General features: G+C 45.5%; 1 protein-coding gene across 1 annotated transcript; it reads left to right on the top strand.

Annotated features, from left to right (window-relative positions):
• The first annotated feature begins 655 nt into the window (after positions 1-655).
• On the top strand, positions 656-10772 carry LOC127922287 (elongator complex protein 3-like). The gene is made up of 3 exons (XM_052505977.1): positions 656-1320; positions 2879-3171; positions 10760-10772. The coding sequence occupies exons 1-3, from the start codon at positions 1186-1188 to the stop codon at positions 10770-10772; spliced, it is 441 nt and encodes a 146-aa protein (XP_052361937.1). The 5' UTR covers positions 656-1185.
• The last annotated feature ends 1947 nt before the right edge of the window (positions 10773-12719 follow it).

Below are 12719 nucleotides of genomic sequence, written 5' to 3'. Positions count from 1 at the left end.
ATAAATAATGTTAATGTTTTAATAAATAATTCAATTAATATGTGTAAAATATAAGCCATTAATAATGTTCAGGTATGTTATGTATGTAAAAATATGTGTTTAAATAAATAAATAAGTGTTTTAAATTTAATGTCATTTAGAGATGTATGTTTTAGTAAAAATAAGTTAATGTCGTTAAGTTTCTGTGCCAATTTATAATAAAAATAATAATATTTAATAATAAATAAAAAATAAATAAGTTTATGTAAGTAAAAATAAATAATTAAAGTAAAAATAATGTTTATGTAAATATAATAGTAAAAAATATGTAAAATAAATGTTTAATAAATTATAAATAAAAAAATAAATAAAAAATATGTAAATAAAATGTGTAAAAATAATAGTAGTAAAAAAGTAATGTGTGAAATAAAGTACTCCTCCCTCTCCCTCCTCTCTCCCTCCTCTCTCCCTCCCTCTCCTAACTCCCTCTCCCCTCCTCTCTCCTCCCTCTCTCCCTCCCCTCCCTCCCTCCCTCTCTCCCCTCCCTCCCTCCCTCCCTCCCCTCCCTCTCTCCCTCCCTCTCTCCCCCCCTCTCTCCCCTCCCTCTCTCCCCTCCCTCTCTCCCCTCCCTCCCTCCTCTGAGAAAGGGGGACAGTCATCTTGCTGCCTGCACCAATTCCTATTTATCTTATGACCAGAGACAGTGAAATACACTACCTGACCAAAAGTATGTGGACACCTGCTTGTGGAACATCTCATTACAAAATAATGGGCATTAATATGGAGTTGGTCCCCCCTCCCCCCTTTGCTGCTGTAACAGCCTCCACTCTCCAGGGAAGGCTTTCCACTTTCCATTGCTGCGGGGACTTGCTTCCATTCAGCCACGAGAGTTAGTGAGGTGGGCCCAGATGTTGGGGCGATTAGCCTTTTAGTCACAGTCGGTGTTCCAATTCATCCCAAAGGTGTTCGATGGGGTTGAGGTCAGGGCTCTGTGCGGGCCATTCAAATTCTTCCACACCGATTACGACTAACCATTTCTGTATGGACCTTGATTTGTACCAGGGGGCATTGTCATGCTGAAACAAGAAAGGTCCTTCCCCAAACTGTTGCCACAAAGTTGGAATCGTCTAGAATGTCACTGTATGCTGTAGCATTAAGGTTTCCCTTCACTGGAACTAAGGGGATAAGACCATCCTAAAGCCCTTTATGTACAGTACACTGATGTATCGGTCTCTGCGTCTCTGTCTCAGGGACATCCCCATGCCTCTGGTGAGCTCTGGGGTGGAGCATGGTAACCTCCGAGAGCTGGCCCTGGCCAGAATGAAAGATATGGGTACAGAGGTGAGGAAATACACTGCAAATAAAATGTATAAAATAAGGCCAGAGGGAGGAAATACACTGCAAATAAAATGTATAAAATAAGGCCAGAGGGGAGGCGTGGCGTTCACTCTCAAATAGAACACAATTTGTTTTATTTGCACACGACTGGAATGCTGTTTTAGCCAATCAGCATCCAGGATCCAAACTACCAAGTATATCATGAAGCAGTAGGCAGGGGTGTAGTATATTGAAGCAGTAGGGGCCCAGGGGTGTAGTATATTGAAGCAATAGGGCCCCAGGGGTGTAGTATATTGAAGCAGTAGGGCCCCAGGGGTATAGTATATTGAAGCAATAGGCCCCAGGGGTGTAGTATATTGAAGGGAGTAGGGCCCAGGGGGTGTAGTATATTGAAGCAATAGGGCCTCAGGGGGTGTAGTATATTGAGCAATAGGGCCCCAGGGGTGTAGTATATTGGGTAGGGCCCCAGGGGGTAGTATATTGAAGCAGTGGGCCTCAGGGGTGTAGTATATTGAAGCAGTAGGGCCCCAGGGGGTGTAGTATATTGAAGCAGTAGGGGGGGTGTAGTATATTGAAGCAGTAGGGCCCCAGGGGGTGTAGTATATTGAAGCAATAGGGTCCCAGGGGGTGTAGTATATTGAAGCAGTGAGATTCCAGGGGGTGTAGCATATTGAAGCAGTAGGGCCCAGGGGTGTAGTATATTGATGTTGAGCAGTAGGGCCCCAGGGGTGTAGTATATTGAAGCAATAGGGCCCAGGGGGTGTAGTATATTGAAGCAGTAGGGTCCTCCAGGGGTGTAGTATATTGAAGCAGTAGGCCCCAGGGGTGTAGTATATTGAAGCAGTAGGGCCCCAGGGGGTGTATAGTAGCAGTAGGGCCCCAGGGGTGTAGTATATTGAAATAGGGCCCCAGGGGTGTAGTATATTGAAGCAATAGGGCCCCAGGGGTAGTATATTGGCCCCAGGGGGTGTAGTATATTGAATTGCAGTAGGGCCCAGGGGTGTAGTATATTGAAGCAATAGGGCCAGGGGTGTAGTATATTGAGTAGGCCCCAGGGGGTGTAGTATATTGAAGCAGTAGGGCCCAGGGGTGTAGTATATTGAAGCAGTAGGGCCCCAGGGGTGTAGTATATTGAAGCAGTAGTAGTATATTGAAGCAGTAGGGCCCAGGGGTGTAGGAAGCAATAGGGCCCCAGGGGTGTAGTATATTGAAGCAGAAGGGCCCAGGGGTGTGATTGAGCAGTAGGGCCCCAGGGGGTGTAGTATATTGAAGCAGTAGGGCCCCAGGGGGTGTAGTATATTGGCCATTAGAAACTGGTTACCAACGTAAATAGAACAGTAAACAAGTAGTTTTGGTGGCGTCACACCCAAAATATATATAAATCTGATATACACATGGCTGGAATGCTGTTTCAGCCAATCAGAATCCAGGATCTAAAACTACCCGGTTTACAATAATGTGTGTGTGTGTATAAAATGTAATACAGTCAATGTTAGGGCATACGGAGTGGTAGTTAGCGAGTTAGAATACATGATCATAACGTCTTTCTCTCATCCACTAGTGTCGAGATGTGAGAACAAGAGAAGTGGGAATCCAGGAGATCCATCACAAAGTGCGTCCCTACCAGGTGGAGCTGATTCGTAGAGACTACGTGGCCAACGGTGGCTGGGAAACCTTCCTGTCCTACGAGGACCCAGAACAGGACATTCTGATTGGTCTGCTGCGTCTGCGGCGTTGTTCCGCCCAATCATTTCGCCCTGAGCTCAAAGGGGCGTGTCTATCGTCCGTGAGCTGCACGTCTGCGGCAGCGTGGTTCCTGTCAGCAGCAGAGACCCCAGCAAGTTCCAACACCAGGTACACACACACACACACACACACACACACACACACACACACACACACACACACACACACACACACACACCCTGGTCCTGGACAACTGTAGAACTACAGTTCAAGATTTTATTCCTGCTCAGCACTATTCATATATTTTACTAGCTACTCAACATCATCATGACCTCAGCACTATTCATATATTTTACTAGCTACTCAACATCATCATGACCTCAGCACTCGATTCATATATTTTAAAATGAACTGAATCATCATGACCTCAGCACTATTCATGATATTTTACTAGCTGTCCAACATCATCATGACCTCAGCACTATTTTTTGTTAAGCTGTCTTCTCATCTGTTAAGTCTCTATTCATTTTGTTACTAGCTCTGTGCATCATCATGTTGTCTTGTCATTTGTTCCTCCTGTTTGCATGGCTTTTTGTTAAGCTGATGCTGATGGAAGAATGAACTGAGGATCACTGCCTGTTAAGTCTTTCTGTTATGTAAGTCTCTGAGTTTTTGAAACTGTCCGTCTCTCTGTTAAGTCTCTTATTTTGTTGATGTTGTCTCTCTCCTCCATGCTTAGGAACAGTAGACGTCTGGTCTTATCTCTCCTCCTCTTAGGAGCATGCTTAGGAACAGTAGACGTCTGGTCTTATCTCTCTCCGTCTGGTCTTATCTCATGCTTAGGAACAGTAGACGTCTGGTCTTATCTCTCCATGTTCCTCCTAGCTTAGGCAGTAGAAGGATGGTCTTATCTCTCTCCTCCATGCTTAGGAACAGTAGGCGTCTGGTCTTACCTCTCTCTCTCCATGCTTAGGAGCAGTAGACGTCTGGTCTTATCTCTCTCCTCCATGCAGGAGAAGGATTAGGAGGAACAGTAGACGTCTGGTCTTACCTCTCTCCTCCTCCATGCTTAGGAGCAGTAGACGTCTGGTCTTATCCTCTCTCCTCCATGCTTAGGAACAGTAGACGTCTGGTCTTACCTCTCTCCTCCATGAAGGATGGTATTATCTCTCTCTCCTCCTAGGAGCAGTAGACGTCTGGTCTTATCCTCTCTCCTCCATGCTTAGGAGCAGTAGAAGGATGGTCTTATCTCTCTCCTCCATGCTTAGGAGCAGGAGAAGGATGGTCTTATCTCTCTCCTCCATGCTTAGGAACAGTAGACGTCTGGTCTTATCTCTCTCCTCCATGCTTAGGAGCAGTAGACGTCTGGTCTTATCTCTCTCCTCCATGCTTAGGAGCAGTAGATGTCTGGTCTTATCTCTCTCTCTCCTGCTAGGAGCAGTAGACGTCTGGTCTTATCTCTCTCCTCCATGCTTAGGAGCAGTAGACGTCTGGTCTTACCTCTCTCCTCCATGCTTAGGAGCAGGAGACGTCTGGTCTTATCTCTCTCTCTCCATGCTTAGGAGCAGTAGACGTCTGGTCTTACCTCTCTCCCTCCATGCTTAGGAGCAGGACCTCTCTCCTCCATGAAGGATGGTATTATCTCTCTCTCTCCTCCATGCTTAGGAACAGTAGACGTCTGGTCTTACTCTCTCTCTCTCCATGCTTAGGAGCAGTAGACGTCTGGTCTTATCTCTCCCATGCTCCATGCTTAGGAGCAGTAGAAGTCTGGTCTTACCTCTGGTCTCTCTCCTCCATGCTTAGGAGCAGTAGACGTCTGGTCTTATCTCTCTCTCCTCCTAGGAGCAGTAGGCGTCTGGTCTTATCTCTCTCCTCCATGCTTAGGAGCAGTAGAAGGATGGTCTTATCTCTCTCTCTCCTCCATGCTTAGGAGCAGGAGAATGCTTAGGAGCAGTAGGTCTGGTCTTACTCTCTCCTCCATGCTTAGGAGCAGTAGACGGATGGTCTTATCTCTCTCTCTTAGGAAGTGTAGACCTCCTAGGAGCAGTAGACGTGGTCTTATCTCTATAGCTTAGGAGCAGTAGATGCTGGTCTTACCTCTCCCTCCATGCTTAGGAGCAGGAGACGTCTGGTCTTATCTCTCTCTCTCCATCCTAGGAGCAGTAGACGTCTGGTCTTATCTCTCTCCTCCATGCTTAGGAGCAGTAGACGTCTGGTCTTACCTCTCTCCTCCATGCTTAGGAGCAGGAGAAGGATGGTATTATCTCTCTCCTCAATGCTTAGGAACAGTAGACGTCTGGTCTTATCTCTCTCCTCCTGCTTAGGAGCAGTAGACGATCTGGTCTTACCTCTCTCTCCATGCTAGGAGCAGTAGACGTCTGGTCTTATCTCTCTCTCTCCATCCTAGGAGCAGTAGACGTCTGGTCTTATCCTCTCCTCCATGCTTAGGAGCAGGAGAAGGATGGTCTTATCTCTCTCTCTCCATGGAGCAGTAGACGTCTGGCTTAGGAGCAGGAGAAGGATGGTCTTATCTCTCTCCTCCATGCTTAGGAGCAGGAGACGTCTGGTCTTATCTCTCTCCTCCATGCTTAGGAGCAGGAGAAGGATAGGTATGGTCTTGCTCTCTCTCCTCCATGCTTAGGAGCAGTAGACGAATGGTCTTATCTCTCTCTCTCCTCCTAGGAGCAGTAGACGAATGGTCTTATCTTATGCTTAGGAGCAGTAGACTCTGGTCTTACCTCTCCTCCATGCTTAGGAGCAGTAGACGTCTGGTCTTATCTCTCCCATGCTAGGAGCAGTATCTCTCTCCATGAGGGAGCAGGAATGGTCTTATCTCTCTCCTCCTCCATGCTTAGAGCAGGAGACGGAATGGTCTGGTCTTATCTCTCTCTCTCCTCCTAGGAGCAGTAGACGAATGGTCTTATCTCTCTCTCTCCTCCTAGGAGCAGTAGACGAATGGTCTTATCTCTCTCCTCCATGCTTAGGAGCAGGAGAAGGATGGTAATTATCTCTCTCCTCCATGCCTCCTCCTCCATGCTTAGGAGCAGGCTTAGGAGCAGGAGAAGGATGGTATTATCTCTCTCCTCCATGCTTAGGAGCAGGAGAAGGATGGTAATTATCTCTCTCCTCCATGCTTAGGAGCAGGAGATGAATGGTCTTATCTCTCTCCTCCATGCTTAGGGAGCAGGAGAAGGATGGTAATTATCTCTCTCCTCCATGCTTAGGAGCAGGAGACGAATGGTCTTATCTCTCTCCTCCTAGGAGCAGGAGAAGGATGGTAATTATCTCTCTCCTCCATGCTTAGGAGCAGGAGAAGGATGGTATTATCTCTCTCCTCCATGCTTAGGAGCAGGAGAAGGATGGTATTATCTCTCCTCCTGCTTAGGAGCAGGAGAAGGATGGTATTATCTTCTCCTCCATGCTTAGGAGCAGGAGACGAATCCTTATCTCTCTCCTCCTAGGAGCAGTAGACGAATGGTCTTATCTCTCCTCCTCTAGACGAATGGTCTTATCTCTCTCCTCCTAGGAGCAGTAGACGAATGGTCTTATCTCTCTCCTCCTAGGAGCAGTAGACGAATGGCCTTATCTCTCTCCTCCCTGGGAGCAGTAGACGGATGGTCTTATCTCTCTCTTCCTAGGAGCAGTAGAGGGTCTTATCTCTCTCTCCTCCCAGGAGCTCTTTTTATTTTAATCCAGGCTTTTTCTAAAAAATCCTGTAAACAGAAATACACAATGAACATAAACACATTTCAGTTTCTCTTCATGGCTCAGCCACATAATTCCAGGGTATATACAGAGCATTCAGGAAGTATTCAGACCCTTCCACTTTTCCCACATTTTTGTAACGTTACAGCCTTATTCTAAAATGTTTTAAATAGTTTTCCCCCTCATCAATCTACACACAATACCCCATAATGACAAATTAAAACATTGTTTTAGATTTAAAAAAATAAAAAAGTTAGATCACATTTACATACATACGTAGTCAGAACCTTTACTCTGTACTTTGTTGAAGCACCTTTGGCAGTGATTACAGCCTCAAGTCTTCTTGGGTATGAAGCTATACGTTTGGCACACCTGTATTTGTGTAGTTTCTCCCATTCTTCTCTGTCAGGTTGGATGGGGAGCATCGTTGCACAGCTATTCTCTGGTCTCTCCAGAGATGTTTGATCAGGTTTAAGTCCGGGCTTTGGCTGGGTCACTCAAGGACATTCAGAGATTTATGCCACTCCTACGTTGTCTTGGCTGTGTGCTTAGGGTCGTTGTCCTGTTGGAAGTTGAACCTTCTCCTCGGTCTGAGGTCCAGAGCGCTCTGGAGCAGGTTTTCATCAGGATGTCTTTATTTTGCTCTGTTCATCTTTCCCTCGACCCTGACTAGTCTCGAGACCCTGCTGCTGAAAAACATCCCCACAACACAATGCTGCCACCACCATGCTTCACCGTGAGTTGGTGACAGGTTTCTCGAGACGTGACACTTGGCATTCAGGCCAAAGAGTTCAATCTTGGTTTCATCAGACCAAAGCATCTTGTTTCTCATGGTCTGAGAGTCCTTTAGGTGCCCTTTGGCAAACTCCAGTTGGCTGTTATGGGCCTTTTACTGAAGAGTGGTTTGCGTCTGGCCACTTTACCAAAGACCTGATTGGTGGAGTGCTGCAGAGATGGTTGTCTGAAGGTTCTCGATTCCACAGAGGAACTCTGAAGCTCTGTCAGAGACTATCGGGTTCTTGGTCACCTCCATTACCAAGAACCGTCTCCCCGATTGCTCAGTTTGGCTGGGCGGCCTGCTCTAGGAAGAGTCTTGGTGGTTCCAAACTTCTTCCATTTGAAGAATTATGGAGGCCAATGTGTTCTTGGGGACCTTCAATGCTGCAGAAATGTTTTGGTACCCTTCCCCAGATCTATACCTCGACACAATCCTGTCTCCTGTGAGCTCTCACGGACAATTTCTTCAACCTCATAGCTTGGTTTTTTGCTCTGACATGCACTGTCAACTGTGGGACCTTATATAGACAGGTATGTGCCTTTCCAAATCATATCCAATCAATTGAATTTTGACTCCAATCAAGTTGTAGAAACATATCAAGGATGATCAATAGAAACAGGATGCACCTGAGCTCAATTTTGGAGTCTTAGAGCAAAGGGTCTGAATACTAATGTAAATAAGATATTTCTGTTTCTTATTTTTTTTTAAATAAATTTGCTAAAGATTCTAAGCCTGTTTTTGCTTTATCATGATTTGGTATTGTGTGTAGATTTAATTAATCTATTTTAGAATAAGGCTGTAATGTTACAAAATGTGGAAAAAGTCAAGGGGTGTGAATACTTTTCTAAGGCACTGTACGGTGGGCTTTTCTAGAATAAGGACAAGTGTATCGTGGTAGAAAAGGCAATAGAGGATCAAATACATTTAAATCTCTATTTCTTCAAGATCACATTTAAAACTTTGCTGGCTATTCTGTCAGTTGGCATATCCAACAGTCTATTCCAAAGTCTCACCATACACGCCTTCTTCCATCTCACCTCACAGGGTTCCAGCCCGTGTCCCTGTTATTTTAATCTTTTATTATTATTTTTTTTAACCTTTACTTAACCAGGTAGGGTCAGTTGGAGAACAAGTTCTCATTTACAACTGTGACCTGGCAAGATAAAAGCAGTGACACAAACAACAACAACAACAACAACAACAACAACAGAGTTACACCTGGAATAAAACAAACGTACAGTCAATAATACAATAGAAAATCTATATCCAGTGTGCAAATGGCGTGAGGAGGGTAAGGCAATAAATAGGCCACATTAGTTGAATTAGTAAAGAAGTACTTTGGTTACAATTTAGCAAAACACTGGAGTGATAGATGAGCAGATGACGATGTGCAAATAGAAATACTGGTGTGCAAAAGAGCAGAAAAAGGTAAATAAAAACAATATGGGATGAGGTAGGTAGATTGGGTGGGCTACTTACAGATGGGCTATGTGCTGCAGCGACGGTTAGCTGCTCAGATAGCTGATGTTTAAAGTTAGTGAGGGAAATATAAGTCTCCAGCTTCAGCGATTTTTTGCAATTCGTTCAGTCATTGGCAGCAGAGAACTGGGAAGGAAAGGCGGCCAAAGTAGGTGTTGGCTTTGGGGACGACCAGTGAGATATACCCTGGGCGTTGTCTGGTGGGTGTTGTTATCGTGACCAGTGAGCTGAGATAAGGCAAAGCGTTACCTAGCATAGCCATAGATGACCTTGGAGCCAGTGGGTCTGGCGACGAATATGTAGAAAGGCCAGCCGACTAGAGCATACAGGTCGCAGTGGTGGATAGTATATGGGGCTTTGGTGACAAAACAGATGGCGCTGTGATAGACTGCATCCAGTTTGCTGAGTAGAGTGTTGGAAGCTAAGTCGAGGATCTTTTACGAGGTCTGTTTGCAGCGTGAGGCTGGAGGCTTGCTGTGAAATACGGTTTCGATTCTAGATTTGATTTGGATTGAGATGTTTAATGACTCTAAAGGAGAGTTTACATTCTAGCCAGACATCTAGGTATTTGTAGTTGTCCACATATTCTACTTCAGAACCGTCCAGAGTAGTGATGCTAGTCGGGGTGTGGGCAGCAAACGGTTGAAACACCCCCTTTTTCACGGTATCCCGTTAGTAGTTCCTGTCTTGTCTCATTGCTGCAACTCCTGCACGGACTCGGGGAGGCGAAGGTTGAAGGTCATGCGTCCTCGAAACACAACCCAAACCAAGCCACACTGCTTCTTAACACAGCGCACATCCAACCCGGAAGCCAGCCGCACCAATGTGTCGGAGGAAACACCGTACACCTGGCAACCTTGTCAGCATGGCACTGCGCCCGGCCCGCCACAGGAGTCGCTAGTGCGAGATGAGACAAGGATATCCCTGCGGGTCAAACCCTCCTAACTCGGGCACGCTAGGCCAATTGTGCGTCGCGGCCGCTGTGACAGAGCCTGGGCTCGAGACTCAGAGTGCTTGAGTGACACTGCGATGCAGTGCCCAGCTTAGACCACTGCGCCACCCGGGGAAGCCACAAGTGTTATTATATTTATGTATAGCCAGGGGCTATACACTAACACTCAGACGTCATTTTACAAAGGAAGTTTAGTGCGTCCCCAGATCAGAGGCAGTAGGAATGATAAGGGTGTGAGTTGGACCATTTTACTGTCCTGCTAAGCATTCAAAATGTAACATACTTTTGGCTGTCAGGGAAAATGCAGAGAGTAAAAATATATTTTATTTTCTTTAGGAATGTAGTGAAGTAAAAATAGTCAAAATATAAATAGTAGAGTACAGATACCCAAAAAAACAACTTAAGTAAAAAATACTTTAAAGTACTACTTAAATACTTTAAAGTACTACTTAAATACTTTACACCACTGTCAGCATATGGTAGGATGCTTATCATTTCATCATATCTTACACCCATATTGAACTGTTTAATTTATTTTGCCAAATCATTAATAAACATAATTTCAGCAAGTGAAGCTCTTTGGGAGTACTTCTACATCTGCATTGCTGTTTGGGGTTTTAGGCTGGGTTTCTGTAAAGCACTTTGTGACATCTGCTGATGTAGAAAGGGGCTTTATAAAATACATTTGATTTCTTCATTGATTTTTACACCCATTGGTGTGGAAAAGCACTCTGTAAGATATTAATTAACACGCACACAGACAGTTGGTTCTTTGTCGAGACTAGATTGCGTGATAACATTTCCCCATCAACCCATGTCTCTATCTAACTTCTGTGTTTCAGGTGTGGGAACTAGGAACTACTACAGGAAGCTGGGTTATGAGCTGGAGGGACCGTGATATGGTGAAACACCTGGAGGCGTGTCTGTAGACGGACTTGGGAATGAACGTGTTTTTATTATAATTATTTTACCAAGACACACACCAGACAAAAAATATATTTATTTGTTACTAGTACATGATTGTTACTTTGGAGACACTGCATAGTACATGCATGACAATACATGAACCACTCTCGTTTTGGGTATGCTTGTGGTATTGCAGTGTCTCCAAGTAGCAATCTCTGTACTAGTAACAAATAAATATATTTTGTCTATTGTGTGTCTTATTAAAATAATTATAATAAGCACGTTCGTCCCAAGTCATCTGAGCACGCCTCAGGTGATCACCTTCATTCTCAACTCGTAACCTTTCTAACTGTAGTTCTAGTTACACCTGGCTTACAGAGATTAGATAGAGGGCATGGGTGATGAAATGTATCACGCAATCTAATCGGCAAAAAAACCCAACTGTCACCTGTGCGTGTTGAGCAGAGTGCTTTCCACGTGTTCTGTAAATATCAATGGAAAGAAATGATGTATTTTATAAAGCCTTTCTACCGCATCGGCGAATGTCTGAATTAACTTTACGAAGCAACCGCCCCAAACGGCAATGCGAAATACTCCCAAGCTGTTTATTAATGATTTGGTAAAATGAGGTAAACGATTCAATAAAAAATAATCCTACATGAGCAACAAAGAAAAGTATTTAGAAATAGTACTTTTAAAGTATTTGAACAATTACTTTAAATTTTAAGCAAGTTGTTTTTGGTATCTGTACTCCACCCTGTTATATTTGGACTATTTTGCCCTACTGGGCTAAAAAGCTAAGAGCTATGTGCACTTCTCTACATTTTCCTGACATGTTACATTTTGGTGCTTAACTGAGACGGTAAATGGTCAACTCACCCATATCTGCTGCCTCTGATCTGGGGACTAAACTCACGGCAAATGGCGTCTGGTGTTGTGTATAGCCCTGGCTATCTGCAAACATAATAACGCTGTGGCTTCCAGTGGCGCGGTGACCACTGCATCGCGTGTCTGGTGATCTCGACCCAGGCTCTGTGCAGGGAGGGTTTGACCGGCATGTCTGTGCTCATCTGCACTAGCGTCAGCGGCGGCGCGGTAACATGCCTCCGAGTGTGCGATCTCCTCCGACGTGGCAGTGTTAACTGGGTTGTGTTTCGAGAGGGCATGGCTCGCCTCAGATCATGCAGGAGTTGCATGAGATGCAGAAGACATAACAGCGGATGCAGGGTGTTTCCCCTGTCACTACAGGCGATTCTAGTAAACCAAGCCTTACAGGAGCTGAGCTCTCAGCCTACGGGATCGTTAGGCGCGTCTCCCGGTCGAATCGAATCTGGGGTCGACTAGATCTCTGACCAGCCTCCTTCATCGCATTTATGAAGCTGCCACCGTAAGATCGCAGACCAACTGACGCATACGCTCGTGGATGCGGTCTCCACGTCGCCAAGCCCCATGCTAGAATGGAGGCTGACCTAAGCCACGTAGATAAGCCGGACCTGGCTCCGGAGTCGTCTATAAACCTGTGGCTGATAGCAGCTTTTGCTTATCTCAGCTCGCGATGCGACAATGCCCGCCAGCTGGCGGCCGGCGATGTCTCGCGGTGGGTGCAAGCCGGCGCCCTGGCGCAGCCTCCGGTTATCTGCTGCGGGCGGGGTAAAAATAAAGCGAGCGGAGACCTGTTTCCCTCACTGGCATCGGCTATCTGACTGCTAAACTGCAGCCATCTGCCGCCCAACCCCGCCATCCCCATATTGTTTTTGGCCTTTGCACTTTTTGTCTTCTGCGCACATCATGCATCTATCACTCAGTGAGTGCAGAAGTGCTATTGCTTCTTTACTAATTAAACTATATTGCCTCCTCACCATTGCACACACTGTATATAGGTACTTCTGTTGTGTG

Source organism: Oncorhynchus keta, unplaced genomic scaffold, assembly GCF_023373465.1.
Source record: "Oncorhynchus keta strain PuntledgeMale-10-30-2019 unplaced genomic scaffold, Oket_V2 Un_contig_2512_pilon_pilon, whole genome shotgun sequence".
Classification (NCBI taxonomy): Eukaryota; Metazoa; Chordata; class Actinopteri; order Salmoniformes; family Salmonidae; genus Oncorhynchus; species Oncorhynchus keta.
The sequence above is the reverse complement of the archived record's forward strand: the minus strand, read 5'-3'. Positions and strand labels throughout refer to the sequence as shown.